General features: G+C 40.5%; 1 protein-coding gene across 1 annotated transcript in view; it reads left to right on the plus strand.

Annotated features, from left to right (window-relative positions):
• Positions 1-26,098, plus strand: part of TMEM132C (transmembrane protein 132C) — a 135,723-nt gene that overhangs the window by 68,321 nt on the left and 41,304 nt on the right. The window contains exon 4 of the mRNA XM_010073087.1: positions 20,468-20,651. Within this exon, the coding sequence (XP_010071389.1) occupies positions 20,468-20,651 (184 nt within the window). The remainder of the gene's footprint in view (positions 1-20,467; positions 20,652-26,098) is intronic.

Here is a 26,098-nt window from a genome sequence, read left to right on the forward strand (position 1 = left end):
GAGTATCTGAGTCACTTTTGGAAACCTGAGTTGGCCATCTGTTTCACTTAGGCTTTGCCGTGCCAAGTGAAGCAATGCATAAATACTTTGATGACTCTAGTTTGTAGTACCGAAATTTTAAAAAGCAGGGATTTCAACAGTCTTGACACCTATTGGAGTTTTCAGAAGCTTTGGGGCCTCAAATTCCCACTACCTGGGAGAAAGCAGATGTGTTTGAAAGCAATCAGAGTTTGGAAGAAACTTGGGCTTTTGAAAACCCCAGAGCTACCCCAGCTCTTTTGAAAGAGGAAGGTACTTCCAGAAATCTCACCCTCCATCCCAACCAGACACCTGACAACAGAACCTGAAAACAAAGAGTATTTCTTAACATTGGGTAGAAAAGGGAGATGTAAAATGGTAGCATATAGAATAGGAATGTCCTATTGCAGTTTTGTCTATACAGTCTGAGAATGCCGATGGAGGACGCAGTTGAGACTGAAAACGTGGGCATTTGGGGCACTGGGGAAGCTCGTTCTGTTAGTGGTTCAAACAGAACATGGGTAGGAAAGGCAAGTATGGCTACAGTCCAGTGTAGAGAGAGTACGCCAGCTTTTGAGCTGTGCTTGCAGATTGTAGCAGTGTGTCCTGTTAACATTTCCCACACCAGTCAGCTTGACCATATACAAAGTCTTTGATAGGTATGATTGAGGGAGAATGTAAAATCCATATGGATGTGAACATGGATAGAAATCTTTTTGTGGGAAGCTGTGAGGGCTTGTTTGGATGCGTTGTCATTTGTCTTTCTCAGGAAGTATTTCCCACTTTCAGAAGTAAAAACCTTTTAAGCTACTAGTTTTTGTTTGATGGTGCTGCTTTTTTTTTTTTTTTTAATCCATTATAATTAACTGTATTTGATTGTTGTTACGGAATTTAGAGCGATGGAAAGTGTTCAAGTTTATTCCTTCAGTTGAATCAGGAGTACATAAAAGCCTTTGTTTTGTGATTTCTTAGCTCTAACATGAATTGAACATTCATCACTCTTTCTGGATAAGATGGACCTGGACTGGTTAACACGATAGTAGGTGCAAATAAATTTTAAAATTTTAAAATGTTTTAAAACATTTGCTTCCTACTATATAACCTCACTAATTTCCTTTATAACAATGTCAGAGTACTCAAAGCCTCATTCACACAGTAGGCAGAGCTCTGCATAATGCTCAGGATTCAATTTAACCATGCAGTTATTGTTTGTGTCCTCGTTTCTCCTATGAACTCCTGTACGACCTTGGGCAAGTCACTTCATTTATTTGTTCCCCAGCTTGCGTATCATAAAGTAAGCTAATCGTACTGTACTCCCAAGAGCTGAGCATAAAAATTCTGTCTGAAAGCAGTAACAGAAACATGTTACTATTGCTGTTGGTATTATTTATCTGTTTAAACAACGTCTTATGCATCACAGGAGTAGCCCCACTGAAGGCAGCAGGACTGTTTACACATGGAGAGTGGATTGCTGGCCAATGGCCAGAAAACAGGGATGAACCTATAACTAGTAGATATTCCCCACAGCATTTAGCAGTGGGAATTATGGTTCAGAACTGTGTTAGGAGGGTGGATAGATATATAAATAGTTGTCATCGGGATTTAAAGTCATTCAGGAGGCATAGTCTCCTTTGCATGTAAACAAAGTGTAGGTCTGGAGGGAGTCATGTCTTGGCTAAATCTGCTCATGTATAAATCCTCTTTTTTAGGCTTTATATTTTGTAATCATTATTATTTAAATTTAGCTACAGTCTGCAGGATTTGCACATTTTAGCACCATTAAGGAAGTCAATAGGAGCTGTGCATCCCACTCCCTGTAGCTGCCCTTCAATAATTAACTCCTTCCCACCTCCTACATCTGGAGTCAAGCACAGCAACAGCACTTGAGACAGCCTTTGGGAGCATTCAGCCTGGGCATATGCGTGTGAGGGGCAATTAATTCAGCCCTTTTGTATTTGTCTTCTTACTTCTGCGTCCCTCTCTTTCCTGGGGCACTAAGCTGTTGTAGCTGGGGAAGCAGCCGCCCCTGCAGTTAGCAGAAGGCCCATCCCCTATTGCCTTCTGTGCCTGGGGATCAGGCTGCCAGGCAGCACGTTCCCTGAACCCTTCAGCTTCCTTCTGATGTTGATTTGGCATCCTTCCCATGGTGCTCATTGCATAGGATTAACCAACTGCATGTGTTCTCCCAGCTAAACAAATTCTTCAGACCAAATTCATTACTGAAACAAACTGATACTGGGATGGATATGCATCCCTAGACGATAAAGCTTTCCACCAGAAAAATATTTTGTTCTGCTTTTATTCCTTTTCGTAGTTCCTTCAAGTGTTTTCATTTTGTGTTGAGAAAGTTGTGATTGTTTTAGAGTAAACAGCTTTCCAGGAATGACAAATGTTGCTTTGCCCATGGAAAAGAGGAGACAGATGTTCCATAGAGTAGGAGACAGAGAGGAAAATGCCCAGGTTTTTACCAATCAGCCATGTTTGAATTTGTTTTCCTGTAGTTAAAAGTGTAGAATTGAAACCTGCAGGAAAGAGAGAGTATTGAACGTTGCTTCACCTCAATCATCCCTACTAAGTATTATGATTGCAAGAATGGGAAACTTAATATCCCTCTTACATGTGGAGCATTTTATTAACTCAGAGAGGCACTTGGGGTTGGCTTTTTCTTTCCTAGAGAAAATAGTAAAATTTGACAGGTAATTTTGTAAATGAAGACAGTAAACAGCTGTTGAAGATGATAATGTCTGAGTGGTTTTGTTGTTTCTATGAAAACTTAGTTACACTCATTTTAGATTAATTTTTCATTGTCTTCTGTTAAATGAGAATTGCTTACATGGCTGCTTCAAATGGAACCTTGATTGCTTTCCATCTACTGACAAAACCATAAAAGACTACAAAAAAAAAGATCAAATGCATAAAAACATTTATGAGCAGTGATACAATAAATACGTGCTATAGTGCATTTTAATTTGATAAATTAAAGTTTTGCTCTGCAGCAGCTTCTCTTCATGTGTGAGAGAGGCTTATACATTGGCCATTTAAATTCAATCCTGTGTTAAACAGCAGTAAAAGCAATTCTGGCTGCTATTGGGAGCTTTTGGTGTGGTATTATGAAATTCTCCAAAAGTCTGAGATGCAATGTGGGAGAAACGAAATGAAATTTACTCATAGAAAAGGAAATGGAAGAATAGTCTTGCAGCAAAGCCACCAAATAGGGATTCAGAAGGTTGAGCTTCAGGTCACCCATCACCCACAGATTTCCCGTATTAACTTTGTCGGTGCTACTCAGGAGCGTGGAAGGGAAGGGGTAGCCCTTGCAATCCAGGCATGGGAATGAGCGCTAGGTCCAGTTTCTAGCTGCTGCAGGTATTTGGTGTGATCTGGAACAAGTCACTCTGTTTTCTCTGGGCCTCATTTTTCCATTTATAAATGGCACTAATAAACATCCTTTCACTCTTTCTCTCGTTTGTTTGGTCTGTGTGGGCCACGAGGTCTCCTGCTGTGTGAAACCATCTTCTGCTGTGTAATCCACCACTTAGCACAATGGTGTGCCGGTATTCAGGGAAATACTGTAAAAAGAAAGAAAGGAAAATAGTTACAAAGAGTCTAAGCCATAATTCAGTCCTGCTTTGAAGTAGTTAGAGGCATTTAAAGCTTCTGCTGACTCCCTGCATATGGATGATTTCACCCAAGATGGGTATTTCTTTGAGTCTGAGAAAGCAGTCGGGATCTATTGTTTGCAAGTTCACGGAACAATCAAGCAAGTGTGAATGAAGGTCATTTGTTTTGTTTGTTAGATCGTACATTTAATAACACTTGAGTCCTGTTATGACCTTTTACAGAATTTTGTTTTGGTATAAATGTCAGGAAATGCAGCCAGGAATGAAAATATTGATAAATATATTGCCAGGTGTTAAACTGTGACTTAGACTTTCTGGAGAACAGATATTTGGGCAGCTGTAATCATTTCTGAAACATTTCTCATCACCCAGTCTTTCATATAAATACTTCTGAAAATGTTTCTAAACGCACATCGTTTTCCCTTCGCAAGGCTTCACACCCTGGCAAGCATCGTTCAGGAAGGGAATCACTGCCTCTTTAATGAATTGATATTTCAAAGTTCACTGCAGAGTCATTTTTTATAGCTTCTTCACCCAAAAAACTTCAACTCAGATGTGCCAGTACATTTTTAAGGAGCTCCTGGTTTTCTTCTATTGAGCCAATTCTCTTGACAGGCTTAATAGGAGGACAGGCAAGACAAGTGGAATGGCTGGTGTGAGATCATCCTGTTAGTCCATGACCCCAGAAAGCGCTTTGACACGGACTCTTAACACTAGAGCACCTGGTACCTCTGTAAACCAACAGCATCCAGCTAATGGAGATGTGTGCCGCTTAACCCGGAGCCAGTTACCAGAGCTTTGAAGAAAGGGGAAGCAAGTGAGCAAGAGAATTTATCTGGAAATAGAAAATCTGATCGGAATCCCCTTTGGCAATGTTCCTCTGCATGGAAAGGGCCCAGGTTGTGTGGTTAATATCATAGGACGTTGACAGTAGGTCTTGGCTGGCTCAGGATAACGTAAATCTAATGTATAATTTGAGAACTGAGACTGGGGAAGGGAAGTGGTTGTAATTTAAGCTTGACAAATTCAGCCTGTCCAACATGTTTTCTTGCATCTCTTACTTCCCACTGTATATAGACGTATACACACATAAACACAGCGTTTCTTTCACAAGTTCAGTGTTCTCAGTTCTTTGGCTTGTCACAGATGTTTCTGTGCTTGCCAGTAAATTACATCAAAAGCCTTTTTTTTTTTTTTTTTTTGTGTGTCTGCTGGCATAAGTAGAACATGGAAGTGGAGTACAGTAATTTAATATAGCCAGCTAAGATATTTTCTGTTTTTTCTCTTCCCTTTCTCTGTGCATTTCACCAAGACATTTTCATTCTGTAAACCCAGGTCTGATGCAAGAGGAATTGAATAAAAATCCACTGATGTCAGGAAATAATGTCAATTTATACTATGTGACATCTACTGAGGATGAGGAGACAATCTCCAATAGCCTAGAGCACCTCTTACATCCCAGTGTTGCCTAAGACACAATTTTGTCTTTGTATTTGGATACTTGGAGCTCAGTATTCCTGTAAATCCCTTTTTCTATATTCAAAACTCTCCATCTGCTTTGGGATGCTTTAAATTAGTCATAAAGGCCAAGTCTCTTTATAGAAATAACTGGATAGCACAGACATCCTACCTGCAAAAATAACAGCTTACTTCCAAGTGAAGTATAATTCTTGGAAGAGTTGGCAGTGCTGCTGAAAATTATTAAGAAAATATTTGTCCATTTTCAAAAACCTTTTAGATTGAATGTCTTGTAGATATGAGCATGTATAACATACATAGAATGTATAACAGACTCTGAACATCGTCCAATCCAGAACACATTAACCTCTTTTTTTTCTGGTACAAATTGAATATTCTGCAGTTCAGTAAGAGTAGGATATTTGCAGTGATTTATAACCCGCATTTGACAGCTCTGTATGTGCCATGTTGGCTCAGCACTGCTCCCTCAGCAGAGCAGCAGAGTTGAACACCCCTGGAAATTCAGCTCTTAATGTCAGATTGCTCTAGAGAGATTTTATCTCTGCATTAGCTACAATTTAAAATCTCTGGAAGTGAAAGTTTTTGTTCAGGGATTTTAGCATAAGTTCCATTGAACCAACACCACCTGCGTTTCTGTTGTGATATCAAGGCACCATATTGATCAGGGTATTTCATGAAACCAGAGTGATTCAGGTCACCTAATGATTCAGGTCACTTCAGCTACAACTATTTTCTTATTTTGTGACCAAAAAAGTTTATGCACAAACATGTGTCCTTCTCACGGCCAAGCATGGACAAACCCTCGGCCATGCAAATTCCTGAAATCTCTGTTGAAATAATCCCCAAGCAAAGAAAGGGTTACCATCTGTTGTCTGGTCCTTTGCAGCCTGCTGTTGAATGATCTGCCAAGTGATGCTAAAGCATGGGGTTTGTCCCGGGCGAAGGTAATAACAGAGGTGCAGAACAGAGGAGAATCAGACTGTGACCCCGATTCATGGAATTAGGGGGAGGAGAGGGACAGCCAAAGGAAAACCCATCTCATATGCAGTGCAGGCAGGTCATCGCTGGGAGCAGACCATTACTGATGGCAGAATATTCAATAGCAGCCTAGAAGCAGCTCTCTGCTGGTGGAAAAGGTCATCTCTTGGTTTGCCTCGGGCATCAGAAAATACTGTGAAATTGCCCTGGCTTCCCCAAGCTGACAGTGCTGCTGGAGAGAGCGCCTGAGGGTACAGGAGAGGTGACAGTGGGACAGTGGCCCCACTCCCATCACAATCAAAAGCTGAACACTGATTGACTTGAGTGGAAGGCAGGTCAGGACCAAAGTGTTGCGTGTAGCATATTTCAGTGTTGTCATCATACTGATTTTTCAGACACAGGAGAATGGTTAGCAGTATTCACTGTACAGCTTCAAGAGTTTGGAGAGATGTTGACACAAATTCTAATGGATGGGTCATTTCCTGCACACCACCGTTTCTGTATTTAAAGAAAAAGTGCCGCATGCTGAGGGGAAGAATAATGTGTCCATGATTCACTCCTTTTATAATCTTATTCTGAAGGGGATGCATCTGACAGATTGCTACTCCAGGAAAATCAAACTAGATTAAGGATCTGTAGCTGGGAAGAGGCTGGAAGGGGCAAACTCCTTTATATTTGTGCTAATATCCAAGACCACCAGGTCTAGTTGGCTGTCATCCTTCCCCCCGCCTTTTTAACCTTTCTTTCATGCTCCTCCCGCAAGGCTGCTTTATGAAATGAGAATCCACGGCAGCGTGCTTGGATTTTCTCTGCATACAGCTATGAGAGCGTTTTCCCATCGACAGTTCAGCCGAGGGTACAGCACCGCGTGGGCTGCCAGGCGTCTGAGGCTTGTCTTTAAGAATTGTCTCTTGTCTGCCACTCACACAGCTGCGGAGCCAGTTCTGCTGGTGTTCTCATACAGGAGCAATTAACAGGTGTAAGAAGATTTCTTAACGTCCAGACAAAGGTGTAAATGCAATTGAATTACCCCAGTTGAACAGCCTGCTGGGATGAACTGCTGGGGCTGAGCTGAGCAGTGGTACTTTGGCAATCCACAGGAACTCATGAGGGCAGCCCTTCTGACCTGGGTTAAGGAAGAAGTTGTTAATGACATCTGTAATTTTTAAAATGTCTGCTGGCATCAAGCTTTTGCTTCCTGCAAAAGTAGTTGAGGCTGTGACAAGAGGGCAAATTGGGCCAAGAGATGCCTGACAGGCAAATTGATAGAATATGGGATCTAGAGGTTTAGTAGAAAAATCATTAGCAAGTAGCTACTACTGATCCAAATTAAATCTTGTTTATAAAATGAAGGAAACCTTTATGTATGAAACTAATGCATTTGCAGACCATCTGTAGGGTAAATTGCCCAGTGGGATGTGGGCAGTTCTTTGAAAATAAACTTCACCCTCAGAAACTAGGAAGGAACCTGAGCACGTGGCACTCTCACCCCTGAAAATCTCATTGAGCTTCGTCGCCTCCTGCAAGCACCTTCCAGGAGAAGAGGACTGGGAACCTGATAATGTAACTTTTGTGAGGAATTCCCTGCAGGATGGATTTTCCACTCTTTTCCTGTTCCATTTTCACTTAGAGAGAAGATAGCCCTTAATTTTAAATTTGAAATTAAACTAATTGGACTTGCTTGTCAACCAGTTAGATTGAAGCAGCAGCAGGGAGCCCGTCTGTGATTCAGGAGTGAGTCAGCAGATGTTCTCCTTGCTGCAGTCTGCCTCTCAGAGCCCATCTCTGATACGTGGATTTGTGTAGGACAAATTCACACGATGTTGACTGTCACCCCACATGACCACAAATCATTAACTTCCACTACTTCTTCCCACGCATCCCAAATAGCTGTTTCAGACCTGTGCTGCCATCAGCCTGCTGATGACAGGTTACGATCTCATAAGAAATAGTGTTATCACAGCTGCAATATCTTAAACCTGTGTGTTCCTCATGAACATGGTTACTCCTTCTTTTTTGTGCTCTTTCTCATCTCACCAAGTGTTGCATCACTCTAATCCCACGTGTGTGCACTGTGTGTGCGGGTGAGCTTCTGTTATTGGCTTTGCATTTGTTCGGGGCCTTGGAAAGCTGGACTTTCATCAGTCTAATTCCACCTGTCTGATTGAGCAAAGTGTCGAAAGTCAGCAAAGAGCAGGAGTGGTGACTAAAATATTGTTGAAGATTTCAATAACAAAGGGAAGGCTAGTTCTTTAGAATCTTCTTTCCTTCTTTTTGACAGTGTCCCCTCAATGTCATTTGTATAGTTACACAGAAACTATTTCGCTTCACCTAGTGCAGAAAGGCATAGAAAGAAGGGTAGAAAAAGGGAGTAATGGTTGCTTGGAAAAAAAATCACGGTAGATTTTAAATCTTTGCTTTGGGCTGTGAAACAAATGTATAACTATGGGGTGCATAAAGAGATTCTGTGCTAGACTTTTGTTTATTACTTTCTGCAGTAAAAACCTCACTATTGTTTAAAGAGTATTCTGATATCATGCAGCTTATGGTTCCTACACTCTTCCTGGGGGTCAAGTTAAGATGAAAATTTCTTCCTGGCAGTGGAAAGTCACCTTTGTAAAACATAACATCTCTCAAAAGCCTCATCCAAATCTGTTGTGTTTTCTTGCTTTGAATTGGGGCCTGATTTAGCGAATTTGAAACTGAGATTTCCCAACAAATTAGATGTGGGTGGTTTCTAATTGAGGTGCTATAGGGAAAAAACCTGATCTGGACAGAACCAGAGATGTCAGAGTCATCGGGTCGAAGTTGCTCTTGGAGTTTATCTGTAAGTGTGTTGTCAGTCGAGTAGGCACTTGCTTTTCTCACAGGCCATTTAACATTAGGATCGTGTCTCCTTCATTTGTCTTCTTGAAATATTGAGGACACATTGCTCTTCATGTGCCTGACAGTCAGACAGGAACGTCTGCGCTCTGCCTGAAAACTGATGCGCGCTATCAGCTCATAGAAGAAACATTTTAGCTGCAAACACAAGCATTCAGTCGTTGCCCAATGAAATCCTTAAAAAGTGGCTGGCATCTCCTAGAAACTTTGATGAACATTTTGCTTAAAGACACTTTTTCTACTCTAGCAAATATCTTCTGTATTTTCCTGCTTTTTCATTCTATTAAGCAGAAGTGTCAGATAGGGCTGCCAAGAAACAAAGATCCAGAACTGTTTTGCTCCACGTAAACCTGCTGAGTCTAGACCTGAAGTCTCCATCCTGCTGGTGACAACATCTTCATTAGTAATATGGATTACTTTATTTTTTAACTCCACCCTAACGCCTAACTGCTTTAGCCACACAGCTTACTTTTTCACTCAAAACCAAAATATTTTTTCTTGTGAAAATTCCAACTTGCTTGAGGAAAGAGAACATTAAAAAAAAAAAAAAAAAAAAAAGAAAACTTTTTTGCTAGAAACTGTTATGATTGCAATTGTAACTCAACATTATGATGTTGCAGTGGGGGAGAGGTCAATGCTAAGTACATATAGTACCCTCAATACAGTGGACATAAAGAGAAAGAAAAATATAAATATCCAGAAATGAAAGGGTGAACTTGTTAGGGAGATGCTGGATTATGCAGAAATCCAAACATAGATAGTTGATGTATTCTCAAATCAGCCTTGACAGTATCCTTTTAAATGACTCCTTAAAAAATGTTAATTGCACATCATAGGCACTTCAGCAATGACATTTCTGCCACTGAATGTCATGGGGACATTTTTCCTTTTATTGTCCTTGAACAGGAGATGTGAAGTACTGGAGTTAGCCACCAAATAACTGTATCATGAATTGGAATGGATCTACCTCCAATATTTATATTGGTTCTGCTTTTAATGAGCTTCTATTTAAGTTTACAAGGAGTGAGAGCTGTGGATGGTGTTAGGAAGGCAGCATTGTTGAGCTTTGCTTTATGAACTGTAGAATAAAGGTTTGTCCATCAGACTTCCAGAACTACAGATGCTGAAAGCCCTGGGGTCCATGGTTTTTGTAAATTTGAATAAGGGCTGGTTTATAACTACAGATTGAAGAAGTTCGTCACGTTTTTGTCTAATTTCCCTGTGATATTCACTAGCGTCAGCTTTCTCCATCATACATTTTTGTTTCAAACATACAGAAGGAAGGGGAAGGGAAAAGAAATGAACAGGGAAGAAGAAGGGAAAGGGAAAGTGGAATAAAACATCCCAGCAACCAGTGCTGGTGTTTCAGGATTTGTCACTGTGAGCTCAAAACAGAGAATCTTTGTGTAAGATGGCTCCTGCGGCTTCTTCTCCTTCTTTACCCCTTCAGGGGAAATAAGAAGAGAGAAGAAGCTAAAACTTACTTTTTTATTGCTGTCTAACCTGTATTACCTCTGTCTTACTTTAGGAAACTTTTGTCCTTATGATGGGGTCTTTGGATGTTAGCTAGTGCCAGATGCGCTGCCTTATTGCTCTCCACATCTCAGTGGAGTTCTTTGATTCGTGTCAGTACACACCTTATCCTGCACTGTGCTGGCTTTGGGTTGGGGTTTTTTCCTTTCATGTCTTTTGAGGGCAGATTTGGTAAACTGCATGCATAATGTACATTGAGGGGTGTTAAATGTGTGTTCCTCCTGGATATCTAAACTTCATTTTTTTTTTTTTTTTTTTTTTTTAATGGCCACCAAGCCAGCCTGACAATGCCAAAATAGTGATTTGGGGCTGGAAGGTGCAATGTGAGTAACACTTTCGAAACTCCCCCCGCCCTCCTGTCCTTCACACTTCTCCATGCACAGTCGTGATTTTACAGTGCTTGTCACAGTTTTATACCATAAACTCTCAGTGCATCGCAGCAAAGGTATGACAGGAGATGGTAAAATATTCCTTTGCAAGTTTGACCTTGCGAGATCATACTGCATAGTTGCAGTTTAGGGAGATTGTGAAAGACCAAAGTATTATTACTGAGCGTTGCGGTAATAACTTTTGGACGTGTATTCAGAGTGGACCAGTCTTTACAGTTATCCAGGACAGTGTCCTGAAGTGTAAGTATACTTGCAAATAATCAGTAGATCTAAATTAGACCACTATACCTGTCTCTGCTCTCTTGTCAGTTTTCACCCGTGTCATTCCCATTAACGTGGAGTTTCAGCCGAGCGCAATATTTATCCTGCTGTTGCTGCTCAGACTATCTTTTCCTTAGCCTAGTTTGGGTTTCTGCTTTACCCTAATTGTATTTTACTTTCGCATACTAAAGACTATGTGAGCAGCATACAACATTAAAAATAATTTACCAGAAAAGAGTAGGATTAAAAGAGCAAATCACATATTCTAGAAATACTAATAAGGGGAATAATATGGTCTGAGACAGGAGATACGACCTCAGATTAGGGAAAAGGAATATATTCCCACTGCACACTGCTCTGTAGTGAAGCTTGCAAAATTATATTGACTTTCTAGAAATAAAACTACTTCTCCACCTTCCCCAGGCTGATATTCCCTAGCTCTAGATTGTACACAGTATTATTCAATTCCCTGCAGCTTCTAGTCCAAGGGACTCTGCGCAAACTGAGTTTGCTCTGTGATGAAATTGCAGCTGTTGAGCTTATTTCTCAAAGGACGCAGCTCATTTCAAGATCTTTTTCTCTCTATTCAGGCAGCTTCACAGACACCTAGAAAAGCTTTTCAGCTAAATTGGAAGTCTCTTCAGATAGCTGCCACCAACCAGTTGTCGATCATTGCTTCTGAACTGAAAAATCCCTTTGCCTTCTCTGTGTAGTTGAACTTGAAAAGCTGCAATTGTGCCCAAATGGAAGAGGGCCTGGGGCTGTCACCTGCAAGCTTGGCTTTTCATCACCCTGTGAACTTTGTTCATGGCCAGCAAGTTCAAAAAACTACTTTAGTTCACCTTTGGGTTAGTTTCTTGTTTCACCATAATATTCAACACTTAATTATATGTTTTTTCCTGTAGCATGCCGTGAAATGTTGTGTGCTTTCTTTACATCCATTGCCTCTACAGAATGCAGATATTTTACCAACTTTATGTGCCTGGTGGTTAACTTTCTAGGTGTTTCTCTTTTTGAAAGGGAAGGGGGATCTTTATGCACAAATATTTTTGGAGTTTCAAGCATAACCCAAAAGCAAATATGCTAGCAAAGCAGTAAAAAAAAAACCAAAAACCAAACCAAACCACAGTAAAAACTATAGGAACTGGAATCTGAAGACACCTGACTTGTAAATTAGATGTGTATATCGCACAGCTGATTTACATATGCACTTACAAGTAAATATGATTTGTCTTGCCACCTGATTCATAATGTAGTTTCATCTTCAGTTTGTTTCAAAAAAGATGCAAATGCCTGATACACTTACATCTGTCTGAGCAATACCTGGAGGGATGCTGTGCATCGCAGTCAGCAGTTAGGCTGCATCCCTTCCTGATCGGTGTGTCATCTGAGGGCATAAGAGACCACAAGTGTCTGGTACAGTCCAGAGTTAGTAACCAGTTATTACAGGAATCAACTGGTCATGTCAACAGCAACTTCACTGGAAGAGTTAGCCTGTTTGGGGCTGCTCCAGTAACCAGGCCCTTCTACATCCCTGTGCCATGTTGACCATATTTTCAAAATCTCATTGCTAATTATGGCTACCTTGATTTTTTCGTATCCCCCCAGAGAACACCAGTTTGGCACCTGGGAGTGCACGCTCAAGAAGCTGATGACCTGTCTCTTGAGTCATGCTGCAAGTAGGGCTTGGTATGAATGACAGACACAAGCAGGGACCGAAAGAGGAGGCTGAGTCCATCCAACTCATAAATGGATTTAATAGATGGAGTACCTTGTTCTGTAGCAATTCCAGGGGTACCGTTGCTTATAAATGGAAAAGAACACAATATATTTGTAATCAGAAAATCCATTATATGGGCTGCTTTTTCAGAGGTGTTCTCCTGTGACTTAATATGTTTCACTGGCTGCTCCCAAACTACTAAAATAAACAATTAAAAGTGAATGATAAAACATGCTTTTGTGTATTTGATCTCATCTTGCTGCTTTTAGCAGGCTGAAAGAGCCATATAATCTAATGCTGATGATCAGAATGGTTCTGACTGAGTGTCTCCATTTGGAAGCGCTGGGTTTGGAGTGAATCTCTCTGAAAATCTCTGCTCAGGGTCTCCTCTCCAGTGATGTCTCTTGGAAGACTTTCAGTGCTTAAACATTTGCTGTCTTCAAAAGAGGAAAATACTGCTTACTTACAGTGATTCTGGAGAGATTCCAGCCCTGAATGAATACTAAGTAGAAAATGTCCTTCTCAGAGGCAGGAAGAGATGATGAATCACTGTGAAAGCTTATTTCTTGACCAATCTGCCTATGTATTTTGTTATCTGAAATAGAAGATATTAGCAGACTAATATCATGCGCAAACTGAATGGAAAATTAAATAAAAGTGGGAAATGGCAGTTCAGTACTGGGATTTGCACGTAGCCTCTATACAATGGCACAAGACTGAGGCAGAGGGTCGCACGCCTGCTTCCTTTGGGAGAAGGGAAAAATGAATCTCATCCACCTTGTGCCTGGCTGTGACGTACTACCAGAGAAGACTAATGAGCCTGCTGTCTTGACTGTAGCATTTATTGGTGATTAGTGACTCTAAAAAATGTTCTGCATAGAAAGAAGAAATTGGTGGATTATTGTGAGCCCCAGTCAGGTCTCCCTCCTTTAGGGACTGTCTCATTCAGCTTTCAGCCTGTCCAGCATTTCTGGTTTTTTGTACTCTGATCAGCAACATGACTTTTGCTGTTCCAGGATAGCAGCGAACATCACTGAGATTAGCATCCGTGGGCAAGGCTTGTACGAAGAAGTCAGACACCGCATACTCTTAAGTTTTGTGTGAGACTAGAAGAAAAAATTATACACATTGTTCAGCTGGGAAGTAAAGGCACAGAAAGATCACACCCCAGGCTCTCTCCACCTTATGCCACCCAGACAGCACATATTTTGGCAGCCAATAATTTTGCTCGCGAGTGGGGGCTCTCAGGATAACGCAGCAGTTGAACCACGAGTGGTCTTCTGGCTCTTTCCTACGTGTCATGTGGTTGAACCCAGCTGGGGTCCTGGGGCTCAGGACCAACCCGATAAAGGTACCGTATTCAGGTGCCTAAAGTAGCAGACAGACACCAGAGGTTTTTTAAAACTCCATGATGCTTAATTCCTATTGATTTTATTTTTGCTGTAAGGATCTGTGTCTTCATGTCTTGCCTGAGGTCATTAAAGGATGCTGGGGAAGAGCTAGGAAGTGAAATGAGATTTCCTGTCTCAGCCCAATACCTTAATCAAAAAGCTATGTTTTATATCACAGTTTATGACAAGAAGCTAAGAAACCTTATTAACTAATCTAACTCTCATCTGGACTGTATGAAGAAGTCAAGTACAGCATTATGTCATCCTTTTGAAGATATACACATATATCATGTTATGTTGCTCAGGAGTTTGCTAAATTATACCTCTGATATTTTCCTTTGAAGTACTTCATAGTATTTTTAATGTGGTAGTTTTCCAAGAAATTATGTCCTCTCTATCTGTTAATTGCCAAAATAGATCATCCTTTTCTTTCTCCTCTGTTGGTTTTTATGGTTTAAAGATGAAAGCTAGGCTAATATTGCAACATAAGAAATTTAAACTGCATTTTGTCTCCAGTAGTTGGCATTCTTTTTTAATTACCACCTCCTTTCCACAGTTTTTCAAAGGGATTACCTTTGTAACAGCTCTTACTAACGACCTGCTGAAAGAAACTTGTATTAAGCATTTGCAATCCATTTGATCAAGTCTTTCAGAAGGGCAATGGATGGCTCAAGGTCCCAGTGGTGGATATTACAGTGTTTAGCCCGTGGGTGTCTGATTCAAAGCAACCTGTGTTGCTGATGACCCACCCTTTGTTAGCATTGAGTGCTGACTGTGTAAGTGGATTGGTGGGTGAAGCGCTGCCCACCTAATTTCATCATCTTTAATCATCAGTCATACTTTCCAGATCATGTTCTTATGTCTGTGTTTTTTTATTTGTTTTTAAATTGCTGTGATTCATCCTGGTCCTAGGGTGTGTCCATTGAAGGTGGCCTGGTTATCCCATGTGATTAGGAAAAGGTGCACGAGGAGCAAGAAATCGAAAATAGCAGGAATAGAGGAATGTATGTCCTGTACCCCATGACAGTCTTTTCCAGGATGAGAAGAGGCGTTGGTGTATACATCTAAGTGGGCAGAAGTACAGGCTGCTCTGGAGTCCAGTTTGACCACTGGCTTTTGATGAGAGTTTGTCTCTGGACATGGTAGTAACATACTTCAATAAATTAATTTTACTGAAGAGTAGGATGTGTGATGTAACTGATGGATAATGGGGTTTGTACTCTTTTCAGTTTTTTATGTCATTTAGTAAGTGCTGATCTTGCATTAAGATGTCACTGTCAAACTAGGTAGCATTAAAGAGGAGAAGAGTTGCTACGTTTTCAGCACGTCGAAGTATTCTTGGATCCCTAGGCACTTTCAGTAAAAATCTGTTGGAATAAAGGGTGGCTAAAAAGTGTTTTTAATCTAGGCTTTTTTAAATTTCTCTTTTGAGAGCTACTGTAATAAATCGAAATTATTGATTTAGCCTGTAGCATTCCTAAGATTCCCTCATTTAAGAGTTGAGACTGCTCTATTACTCAGAGCAATAACCCAACACTCTGAAATCTCTCATCAGAGACTCCTGGTCCACACATACAGACAGGCATTCAACAAAGATTTCCGTTTGTTTATGGATCTTACATCAGCTGAGATGTCTGTGCCTTTTTTCTTAGTAATTACCTGCCTTCCTTCTCCCACTGCACCCTGTGAAAGCCTTTGCAATGCTGGAACTGTGGCTCGCTGTTTCTGGGCTCAGCCTGGCCCTGGCCATACGTGACCAGTACAGACCATTTCAGCACTGACAGGTTTGGCATCATTCCACCTCTTACTAGACCTCTGCCGAAAAACAAAATCTATTTTGCATTCTGGCATCTTGTGGGTATTACACGATAGCACAGTGTGGGTATTACCCACATTACAAGTCTGTCCATGGGCTTACCTGTGGGTTGTGTATACGTGATACCATGTTTTAAATCCCCTGTTGTTAAAGAGAGCGCTAAATACAGCTTTTGGTACAGCCAGTCCTGAGTATCCATGTAAGAAAAATCTCCTTCCAAGGGTAAATATTTCTCATGGCACTGGTGGTTTTAATGATCAATAAATAGTTGCAAAGGAATGCTTAATATCATACTCAAAAATATTCTAAAATCAAGAATCCTGGTTAAATTAACACTAGCTGATATCAAAAGTGTGTGTTCTGTCCATATGGTTGGCGGGCGCTGGTGATTCCATGGCAGTTTCTCCCTATGTCACTTCTGTTTTGCCTTTGATGCATTTTTTTATTACCTTTCCATTAACAGCATATTTCTGTTCCGCCTTCTTTTTCTAAAACTGTGCTCCTCAGAAGCGTTCACACAGCTCTGCAACACAGCTCCTCCTCATTCTCCTGGGGCAGTAATTTACTGCTAGCCTATGCCAGTAGTAAATTACTAACCCCACCGCTAGCCTGCTGGCTCAGCTGCTGTAACCGATAAGTAACACCTAATCATTGCCCATCTGCTCCAGCGAAGGAGTAAGGGTGGGTTCAGTGCTCCTCACTGCTGCCTGTGTGCTCAGAGCCAGCGTGGCTGTTTAGCGGATCAAAGGGAGTCCTTACTCCCTCGTGCAAGCGCGTGGTCCCATCTATCCCTGAATGATTAGCATATTTATAAATTAAAGTAAATCCAAGGAGTGAACTGGCCCAGGGGACCTCTCAATCCAATCAAATTAGACTCATATATCCACTCCAGAGCAGTTCCTTGGAACCCCTGCCTTCGTGAAGCTTCATTTGTAATCTCTGTGTGCTGTGTACTTTAGAAAAGTTTTATAATTACTTGCTGTTCCGGCTGCTGAGCAGTTCTAAATGTTAGATATTAAGGAATTGCTGTTTCAGTCAGTGAACAAGCTCTGAACATTAAATGTGCTTCATGAGAAGTTTTTTTCTCAGACATTACACATCTCTGAAGGCATTTTTTTTTTCAAGTGGATGCTTTCCCAGCTGTTGATCATCTCTCTGTTTCTTCTGTATGAAGAGAGAAGGAGGAAAATGGTGACAGTGGTACATTGTATAAAGACTTTATCACTGTGGGGGGAGATGGGTGCATTACTCACACACGCAGGCATTGAAATAATTATGCAGGTAATCCTGAGAAAGTGCCAATAAAACCTTTATCTTACATCTTGCATTTTTGGACATTTTTGTGTCACATATTTTACAGAAGAAATATTTTAGCAATCTTTTACAGAATTCTGTAGAAGAGCTTTGGTACCATTTTTATATCTCTCCACCACTAGAGCTTGATACCTTGGGAAGAAGCAGCCTATCTTTGTCATGGGTCAAGAAAATAATTGGCTGAAGTAGCTCAATGGGTGGTACTGAGTGCTTGGTGAAACTGGAAATTCAAATTAAGCAGGTGTTTTTGAGTCAGTGTTGTAAATCCTGGATAGCAGTGATTTCTTTCACAGAGTAACTCATCAATTATCAAAAATATGCCTCATGTCTAGAATGATGTTGGAATTTAAGATGCACACACTGAAGACCATTTAAGACTATAGAATCAAGTGCTATGGTTCCCATTTCCGTTGATACCAGAATGATGATCCAGTGGTTAACAAGAGATTTGGAAGAGCACAGATCAGTTCTTTACCTTGTCGCAGTCTTGCATATAACCTTGTGTGTGTCACATAGCCTCTTCTTCAGTCCTCGTGTACAAAACGGAGATAGCGATGTCTGCAGTGGGATGGAGAAGAGATTTAGGAGCATATGACCCTCAAGCCCCACTGCAGCAGATGGTGTGTAAATGGAGCATGGACAGTAAGTCCCTCACTTCAGTCCTAAAAGATCATACAGTGGCAGATAAAACTGTTGGTGGTGGAAGCGTGATTCTGATAATTCTACATTTGGGAGTAAGGAAGTCAGTTTATGTCAGATCTGTTTATGATGGAGTTTAGTGCTTCTGAGAAATACAGGCTGTTGCTTGTGGCTCCAGTGAAGATATTACTGAAAATGCAACTGAGCAATAGCAGCCAAGTGTGATTTACAGTGCAGTTGTGCAGTTTGCCATAGAGTTCCCCAAATGTGTATGTATGTGCGCAGTAGATGAAAAAATGTTGTCATTTTCTTTGATTGTGATAGTCAAAGTCATTGAGCATCGTGGGTTGAAAATACAAAATCCAAAAGATGTACTAGAGTCCATTATGTATTACTAGGTTGGAATAAAAGAAGGACCAGGGAAAATGAGATGTTGTGGGTTGAGAGCTGGGAGGCAGAAGGAGGTGATCCAGCCTCCCCTACATCAATGTATCAGGAATCGGTGGGCTGGCTGGAAATGAGCTCTTTCCCACCCAGAGCTCTCTGATCTTGCCAGCAGAGTTGTGGGGCTTTTGTTATAAAGCTACACATTTCACATCTGCTCAGAAGCTATTTAGAGAAGTGTAGACTTCTTAATCAGGAAAACTTTCCTGACATATATTATCTCTTAGAACAACTTTGATGTGTGCAAAAATTTATTCTCTATTTAACATAAGTGAAAGCACTGAGATAGTCAATCACATGTAAAAACTTTTTCTCTGTCAGTTACTAAGCGTCAGGTGTAGAAATGGTGAAAATAATGGCATTTCAGGTGTCATTAATCTAAGGCATAATGGTGCCTTTAACAGCTAAATGAACGCTGTAGCTCAGGTGATTCAGTGTTTTTGCATATAATCATGCTTTCAAATAAATGACAAAGTTCAATCCAATCTGTATTCATTTTGGGATGTCCCAGAAGTGTGTAAACTACAGTTATTGCAGTTGCCTTGCATTTGCAAGCTGTAAGATTTATTTAGTAGGAACTCTTCAAAGTTCCGGTTGGTCTTGAGTTATGAATTGCCAAACCCATCCCTCCATGGCATTACTACACAAAAATAACTCTTTAAATGCATGGGGAAAGTATACCACTATTGCAAAAGTGTTGCAATGTCTCTCTTTTGACACAGCAAGAAACCAGCAGGGAAATAAATTTAAAGCATTAGGCAATATTAAAGCTTTTCAGAGTAAGCCATTCAAATGAAAACCCATAATCAAAATAATAATTATCAGGGGAACGCATTTGCTTTCCAAGTAATCATGCAAAGTAGCAGAATATGTCTTAAGTAATAAAAAATCGTGATTCCTGTTCAAGAGGTAAGAAGAAAATCTAGCACTTGAGAATATAAGTGCTTTGTACATGATCACTTATTGATGGATTTTCTCAGAAATGGACCTTTGTGTATTGTACATAAAAAAAGAGGAAAAATTGAAGCTGTTATGTGATGAATGCACCTAAAGGTGTGATGAAGCTGGGATTGGGTTACTGAAGCTAGGAAGATGCCTGTCTATCTCTTCATTTTAAAATTATTACAGGGTTAAGTTGAAGAAATGTTCTGTGAAATATCAAGACTTTTTGCACTGTGGAAAGACTTTTAGAAAGTTCCAGAAAAGTTAGTGTATGTTTTCTGATGCAAATAATTTGTACTTTTTTTTTTTTTAATTAAACTAGCAGATAGTCTGGCAAATTTCTTTCATATCTGCTTTTTATTTCTGATGTAGTTGAAGAAATTTAATGCAACGGAAAGAATTTTGGAGTCTTTTCATATTTGCTATTCAAATTATCTTACGCCTCCTGACTTCATAGTATATTTTACCTGTCTGCCATAGCTTTCTTCTTTCTATTTGGTCCCAGCTGCATGGTTTTCTTTATTTCCATAGTGTACCTCTAAGTTTAGAACAATCTTGTCATTTTGCCATTAATCATGTTAATTTTTTCAACAGTTTCCATGCATCATATATGAACTTCAGTTACACTGAGTTTCATTGCTAAGGGTTTAAGTGATTTGGATGGTGGACATATCCAATGAATCTTGGTTTTCTTTTTGGCTGTGCTAATTCTGTCTTCATGAGCTGCACTGGACTTAACTTTGGTTGATCAGGGTGAAATCAATCTTGCAAAATCATGAAAAACATGTAATAGAATAAGTATATTTTGCTTTCATCAGGTACAATATACTGGATTTTATCCCTCCACGTAGTGTTCATAGTAAGAGCAGCTGACCCATTTTGAATCGTTCCAGTTTGTATGCTCTGAAGAAGTTGTAGATTGGCTTTGTGTTCTATCTGCATATAAATAGCTGCATTTTCCAGTAGCTAATGTGATTCACTTCATTTGCCTTCTTCAGCAAAAGTAATAGTTCTTCCCTTTCCCTGTTTTCCTCTTTCAGAAGTAACAGTTTATTCAACGAGGTTGTGCAGATGAACTTTGAAATCGCCAGCTTCAGCAGCCTCTCTGGAACGCAGCCCATCACCTGGCAGGTGGAATACCCTCGGAAGGGGACGACAGACATAACCTTGTCTGAAATCTTCATCTGCCAGAAGGATCTTGTTGGAATTGTGCCATTGGCAATGGTAAGAAAATTTTTCAGCATGTTGCTCCATCTGATCTGTATGTGGTCTGAGAAGACATATAGCATGCGTTGGACAGACTTGCAGAGGAAAGCTCTCTGCCCTGCCTCCCGTTTTGTAGCTGTACAGGACTGCTTGCTAAAATCATGCCCACATTTAATGGTCTGTACACATCACACCATTTCAGTTTTTACAAATTTACCACAGAGGAAAGGGATGCTGCCACTTCAAAAATTTCTCTCAGACTTTCTGAATTTCTGTCATATTCAGAAATGTTCATTCCTGTTCCCTCCAGACTACTGGCTAATAACACAAAGTCAGGTAGATTACCTTCACATTTCTAGTTGCCATTACATGGCTTGAGCTTGCAAGCTGTAGAGCAACTTCGGAGGGCCTCCAGCACCTTCTGCTAAAGACTATGTTGTGTGGTCCTTGGTAGGCTGAGGCTGACTCTAATTTCACTGTCTGTTTCCCTAATCGTGTAAGAACCTATGGTTTCAAGGAAGAAACAGAAAAGAATAATAACCTCAATAATATATTTTTTTAAAATGAAGTATAGACTTGCATATGGAAAGATGCCCTGGGTTAAAATCTACTTGTTCCGCTGAGTGTTGTGGCAGCAGTTATGGGCCACCTGCCTCCCTGTGAAATCGTACCTGGTGCCTGGCTTTACCAGGCTGACAAATGGGACTTATGGAAGCAGTGTCTCCTCCTCTTCCTCTGGCCCAGTGAAGATGCAATTACTTCTGCAAAGTGAGGCTGGGACAGTGGGAGCACTGAGACCTAGCACTTAGGGCCCCCTCCTGCGAGAGGACAGCCTAGGATTAACTCCCTGCTCCGAGTCAAGCAAACCAGAGATGTCACTGGTGTCTCCAGCATCCCAGGTGCACTGTTTTTAGGTAGGAATTTTGGTTTCTATGGAATGTAGGTACATGCTGAGAACTTTTTCCATGCTCACATTTGAAGTGAGCACTGAGCATTTATTTTGGAAGTCCCGTGGAACCTCAGGAACGCGAAAGGCACACAGCTGCAGCTACCTGGAACAGGACAACTAAATAGAGGAACTGCCCATGCTGCCGTTAGGCAACGTTAGAGCTCAGGGTTTGGAGGAAGAGTTATACATACCCAGTGCAATTTTGCCTTTCCTATGCATAGTCTTGATGCTGAAATTCTGGTAGTCTTTTCTTTGAACAACGTTCAGTGGTTTGCAGCAGATAATTAGATGAGTATTATTTCCTGGAAATCCTGGTCTTCAGTATATTCTTCCCCTTTGAAGAGTAAAACTGCTGCTTGTATCAAATGAGGTCGTGCCCAGCAATTTCCTGATCCAAAGTCTGCTAAGTCAGCAGAAAGCCTGCACTGCATTCCAGATCTGAGAGGGAAATAATTGTCCTCATTACCTGTGGAGTTGAACAGGGAATACACATTGGAGCTTCTGTGCTCTGAAGACTTGGGAACATGCACAAGGAAGGCTTTTCTGCTCAGATTTTGTTTTGAGATGCCTTCTGTAGCTTCCAGTACCAGATGATAGACATCTGTGTACTGGCAGACTTAACATCTTCTTGTTAATTTTTTGAAAGAATTCCTTATCATCTTCTCTGTATTTCATATCTGAAGCAATCAAGATATTTTTAATATTTCATATCAGAGTATAATGCTTTTGCACTTGCATTAAAGGTTCAAGATTTACTTGCAGACTTTTGTCTATCTTAGATTAAAATTCATCCACTTACAAGGCTTCCTTTGAGAACTGGAGGTCAAAGCTAATGAATTTAGTGATGTATAAATCCTGTAAGGTGAGATCCTTTATTCCCAACAGATGTACCATCAGGCACTCTGGGTTGTGCAGAGGGTTCAAACAGTGAAATCATTAAACCTTTCTCTTTGCAAAGCTTTCTTGTGTTTGTTTATCTCCTTTCTGTACCTTGTGATAACACTTGGCTGGGGCCAAAATACACTGTGTTAACAGAATCCAGCCGGGTGGGATACCGATGCAAAATTGGCTTTGCTAGCAGGATATTAGTAGATAAAGGGAATTTTCAGAATTTTCTGTTAGCTAACACTGCATATCCAGCCAGGGTGTTTTCTTCATTTAGGCATTAATCTCTAGCTGAGCTGATTACCTGGCAGTTCTCCTGCTTGGAAACAGAAGTCCCACTGAAAAGAGAGAGGGTGATGCTGTATCTGCTGAGAAGTCAGAGCACAGTCTTTATCTCAGCTACACACTGTAAACCAACAGCACGTTATTGTGGACAGAATTTAGATGTCAATGTTTATCAGCAGGTGTGTTTCATAATCATCTAGAGGGTAAAGGAGATTTTGTTGATTTAAGCGTGGAGTGTTCCCACAGCAAAACTGCTCACATCAAAAGCAAAGTCTGTCATTCCAAATTTTTAAATGTGGACAAAAAAGGGGAAAGAAAGAGCTGCCCAAAGATATTGTACTGGATTAGGATGGAGGATCTGACTGAGTCCCTGCCGTTGGTCTGATGGGCATCCTAGGCAGTCTTTTGGGGGTGAAAGCAGCAAACGTTTTGGTTGGTTTGAGTATAACGTAAAGGTTGTCACTGACTCAGAGTAAAGCATGTCTCATGTGAGCCATTCCAAACCCAGGAAGCAAGAAAGATCATGTGTCCTTTGTCGCCCCATGCCTGATTATGTTACAAAAAAGCAGTACGATGAAAAGCAAGTGGGCCTTTAAAAGGTTAGTGCAATTGTTGGGACAGGATTTTGGAATGAGGGAGATTAAAGAATTGCCGTTGTCAGTAAGAACTGAACCTGGAATTTTAAAAGAGCCTCATAGGACTTGGATCAGTGGAGCAAGTGGTAGGATACAGTTGCAGAAAATTCAATGGAAATTCATCATACAGTCAAAAGAGAGGGGCTTAATGCAATCCATATGCTGTGTGCCTAACTACTGGGCTAAATAGCGTGTGCAGGGAAGAAACAACACCAGTGATGCTGCTACAGTGAAATAAAAGGAGCAAGAGATATCAAAATACTGGGCTGAGAATAAGTGCAATAACTTTTTCCCAGAAAAAATGACATGTACAAGTTGAGGTAAGTATATTTTTTTTCCTGAACTCAGAAGTTACTCAGTCTGAGTAATTTTGGAGGACATTTCACCCTTCAAGTTATTTAGAGAGAAAAATGAGACAGAAAAGTTAGGAAAATGTAATTCTAACTGGTTTTGTTGCTTTCAGAAAATATATCCCACTGTCTGCTGACAGGAAAAATCTACCCCACAGATTTCATCTTCCAGTAGAGAAAATCTACTGTCTGAGTTGTGCCCTATTCTGACATTTTTGATTTCGTGTTACTTGTTGCAGGATCAATTAGAAAAGTGCTTTCATAGGAGCTTAATTAATTATCTGCTAAGCTGCTTTTGAAAACCTCCTCAATTAATCACAAGTAACCTCAAAACTTGCCAATTAAGATGTACAAGGTTGCTTAACTTACTTCCTACATTTTCCTCAAATTTCTATCCTGTCATGAGCAAATGCAGCCAACTGTATTGATTTTCCCACTTGACTAGATTAAAAAACAAAACCAAAATTGTTGACGTTTGTAGCATGCACACACACACAGAAATCCCACTGAAGAAGTCTGTATGTTTGTGTTCAGCATGGGACCATGGTTTAGGAAATTTAGGGAGATTTATTTTCGTGGTTTAAATGGATAATACATATTTTTAGTACCATAAGTCTTGCTTTGGGCTAGGGAAAGGTAGAAGACCTGTGTGTAAGTTCATTGTTTGATGCCAGTAAGGCACATTGGCATTGAAGGAGAACTCCTTCCTTGGGGGTAGATTGGCGAATCAATGGTTTAATATTTTTGGAAGACCATCTGAGACCATGTGTACAGAACTGAGGGTAGTAGTCCTCAATAGCAGGATAACCTCCCTCTGAATTAGTTCATCTCTAACTGTGAGTTGCGTGAAATCCAGATATTTAAAGTGCTGAAGCATAAACCCGATGTCAGGAGTCTAATCTGAGAGTCCTAGTCTGAATTTACTCTGAAAGACATTTGCCACCATGGGAAGGCATGTAACTTGCTCATCCATGCACGTTTCCTCTTTAAAAGAACACTAATGCTAAATTTTCAGTGGGTCTTTCAGGCTTCATTCACCAGGCTCTAAAATCCATGAATAACTGCTTACAAGCAAGTGGAAGTTGGAGCAGCTCTCAGGCATTACTTTAAGGTTGTTGCTGCTTTTTCACGCCTCACGTGCTCAGAAGTTTCTCTTTTCTCCCCAGCTGTATCAGTGGGTCTAAAAAGATATAATCTGTCTCTACACATCTTGCCTTTCTACTAATGTAAACTGAATCTTTTCCTTGCATGAATATCCTGTGAACTGCCCATTAATCCAAATCCTGAGGTTTTATGTAGAGTGCCTTGGCAAACCCAGCACTAGTGGGTAGCTGAGATTCTCTTCCACTTCTCCTTAGGCAGCACCATTCCAAACATATTTTGTGCTCGGTGGTAAGTTGTTTCATTAGGCAGTGCTTGGTTTGCGTGTACCTTTCTTTACCTTCAGAACTCAATGTACTGACAGCTCTGGTGTAGAAGTAAGTGAATGGACATCTAAGATGCGGAGCTGTGACTCAGCCAAAACCACTTTGTGACATTTTTATGTGCTTGTTAACTTGCTTTCCATTAAAACGCAGAAGATTGAAAATTTAGCTCCCAAAGCAATGTTTGGTTTATATACACTTTTATGTATGCCGTTCCTTACGGTAAAGATTTTTAAAATTATTTCATTGTAATGAAGTCCCTGTAATGCCATTTTAAAATGTGGCCCTGAATAAATAGAGTTTTCATCCCTGCACAGTCTGTGTCTTCGCACTATGAAGCTCTGTGTCTTCCAAGGTCACAGAAGGGCTGAATTCTCACTCCTCTTTATCTTTCGAGTCTTGAAGGAAGCAGGGGGCAACAAGCACTGAGGAGCTTTCCAGAAGATAAAATCTGAGGCTAGATAAACACATCAATTTCTTGATTTGCTTATCGCAAACAGATGAACAGATAATCTGTGTATTAAACTTTCTAGGTGACAGGTATTGTCTCAGATAATTTAATTATGAATCACATCAAATAAGCACCATGAGCTGAAGGAAATTTATTTGATGTAAAACTATCCTGTTACTAATAGTAATACTAACTGGGACAACTTAAATCAACTGTGAAACCCTAAATATACCATGAAGTGAAGAGTTTTTAGAGTTTGGTTACAGGACTGAGCGCTCTGTGTGAAAGACCAGAGGTACAATCTTGTTATGTGAAGGGAGAAGCGGTACCCGAGATCACTTACGTGCCTCTCATTTCCAGCATGGCAGGTTACAGTTGTTTAAATAAGGATAGCATTCCGTCCTTTAGATTGCTGGTGGATGTGATTTCACTGAAGTTTGTGTCATTGCTCTATATTTACACCAGATGAACTCGGGAGCCTGCATT

This window comes from Pterocles gutturalis, unplaced genomic scaffold (genome assembly GCF_000699245.1).
Source record: "Pterocles gutturalis isolate BGI_N339 unplaced genomic scaffold, ASM69924v1 scaffold537, whole genome shotgun sequence".
NCBI classification, from domain to species: Eukaryota; Metazoa; Chordata; class Aves; order Pterocliformes; family Pteroclidae; genus Pterocles; species Pterocles gutturalis.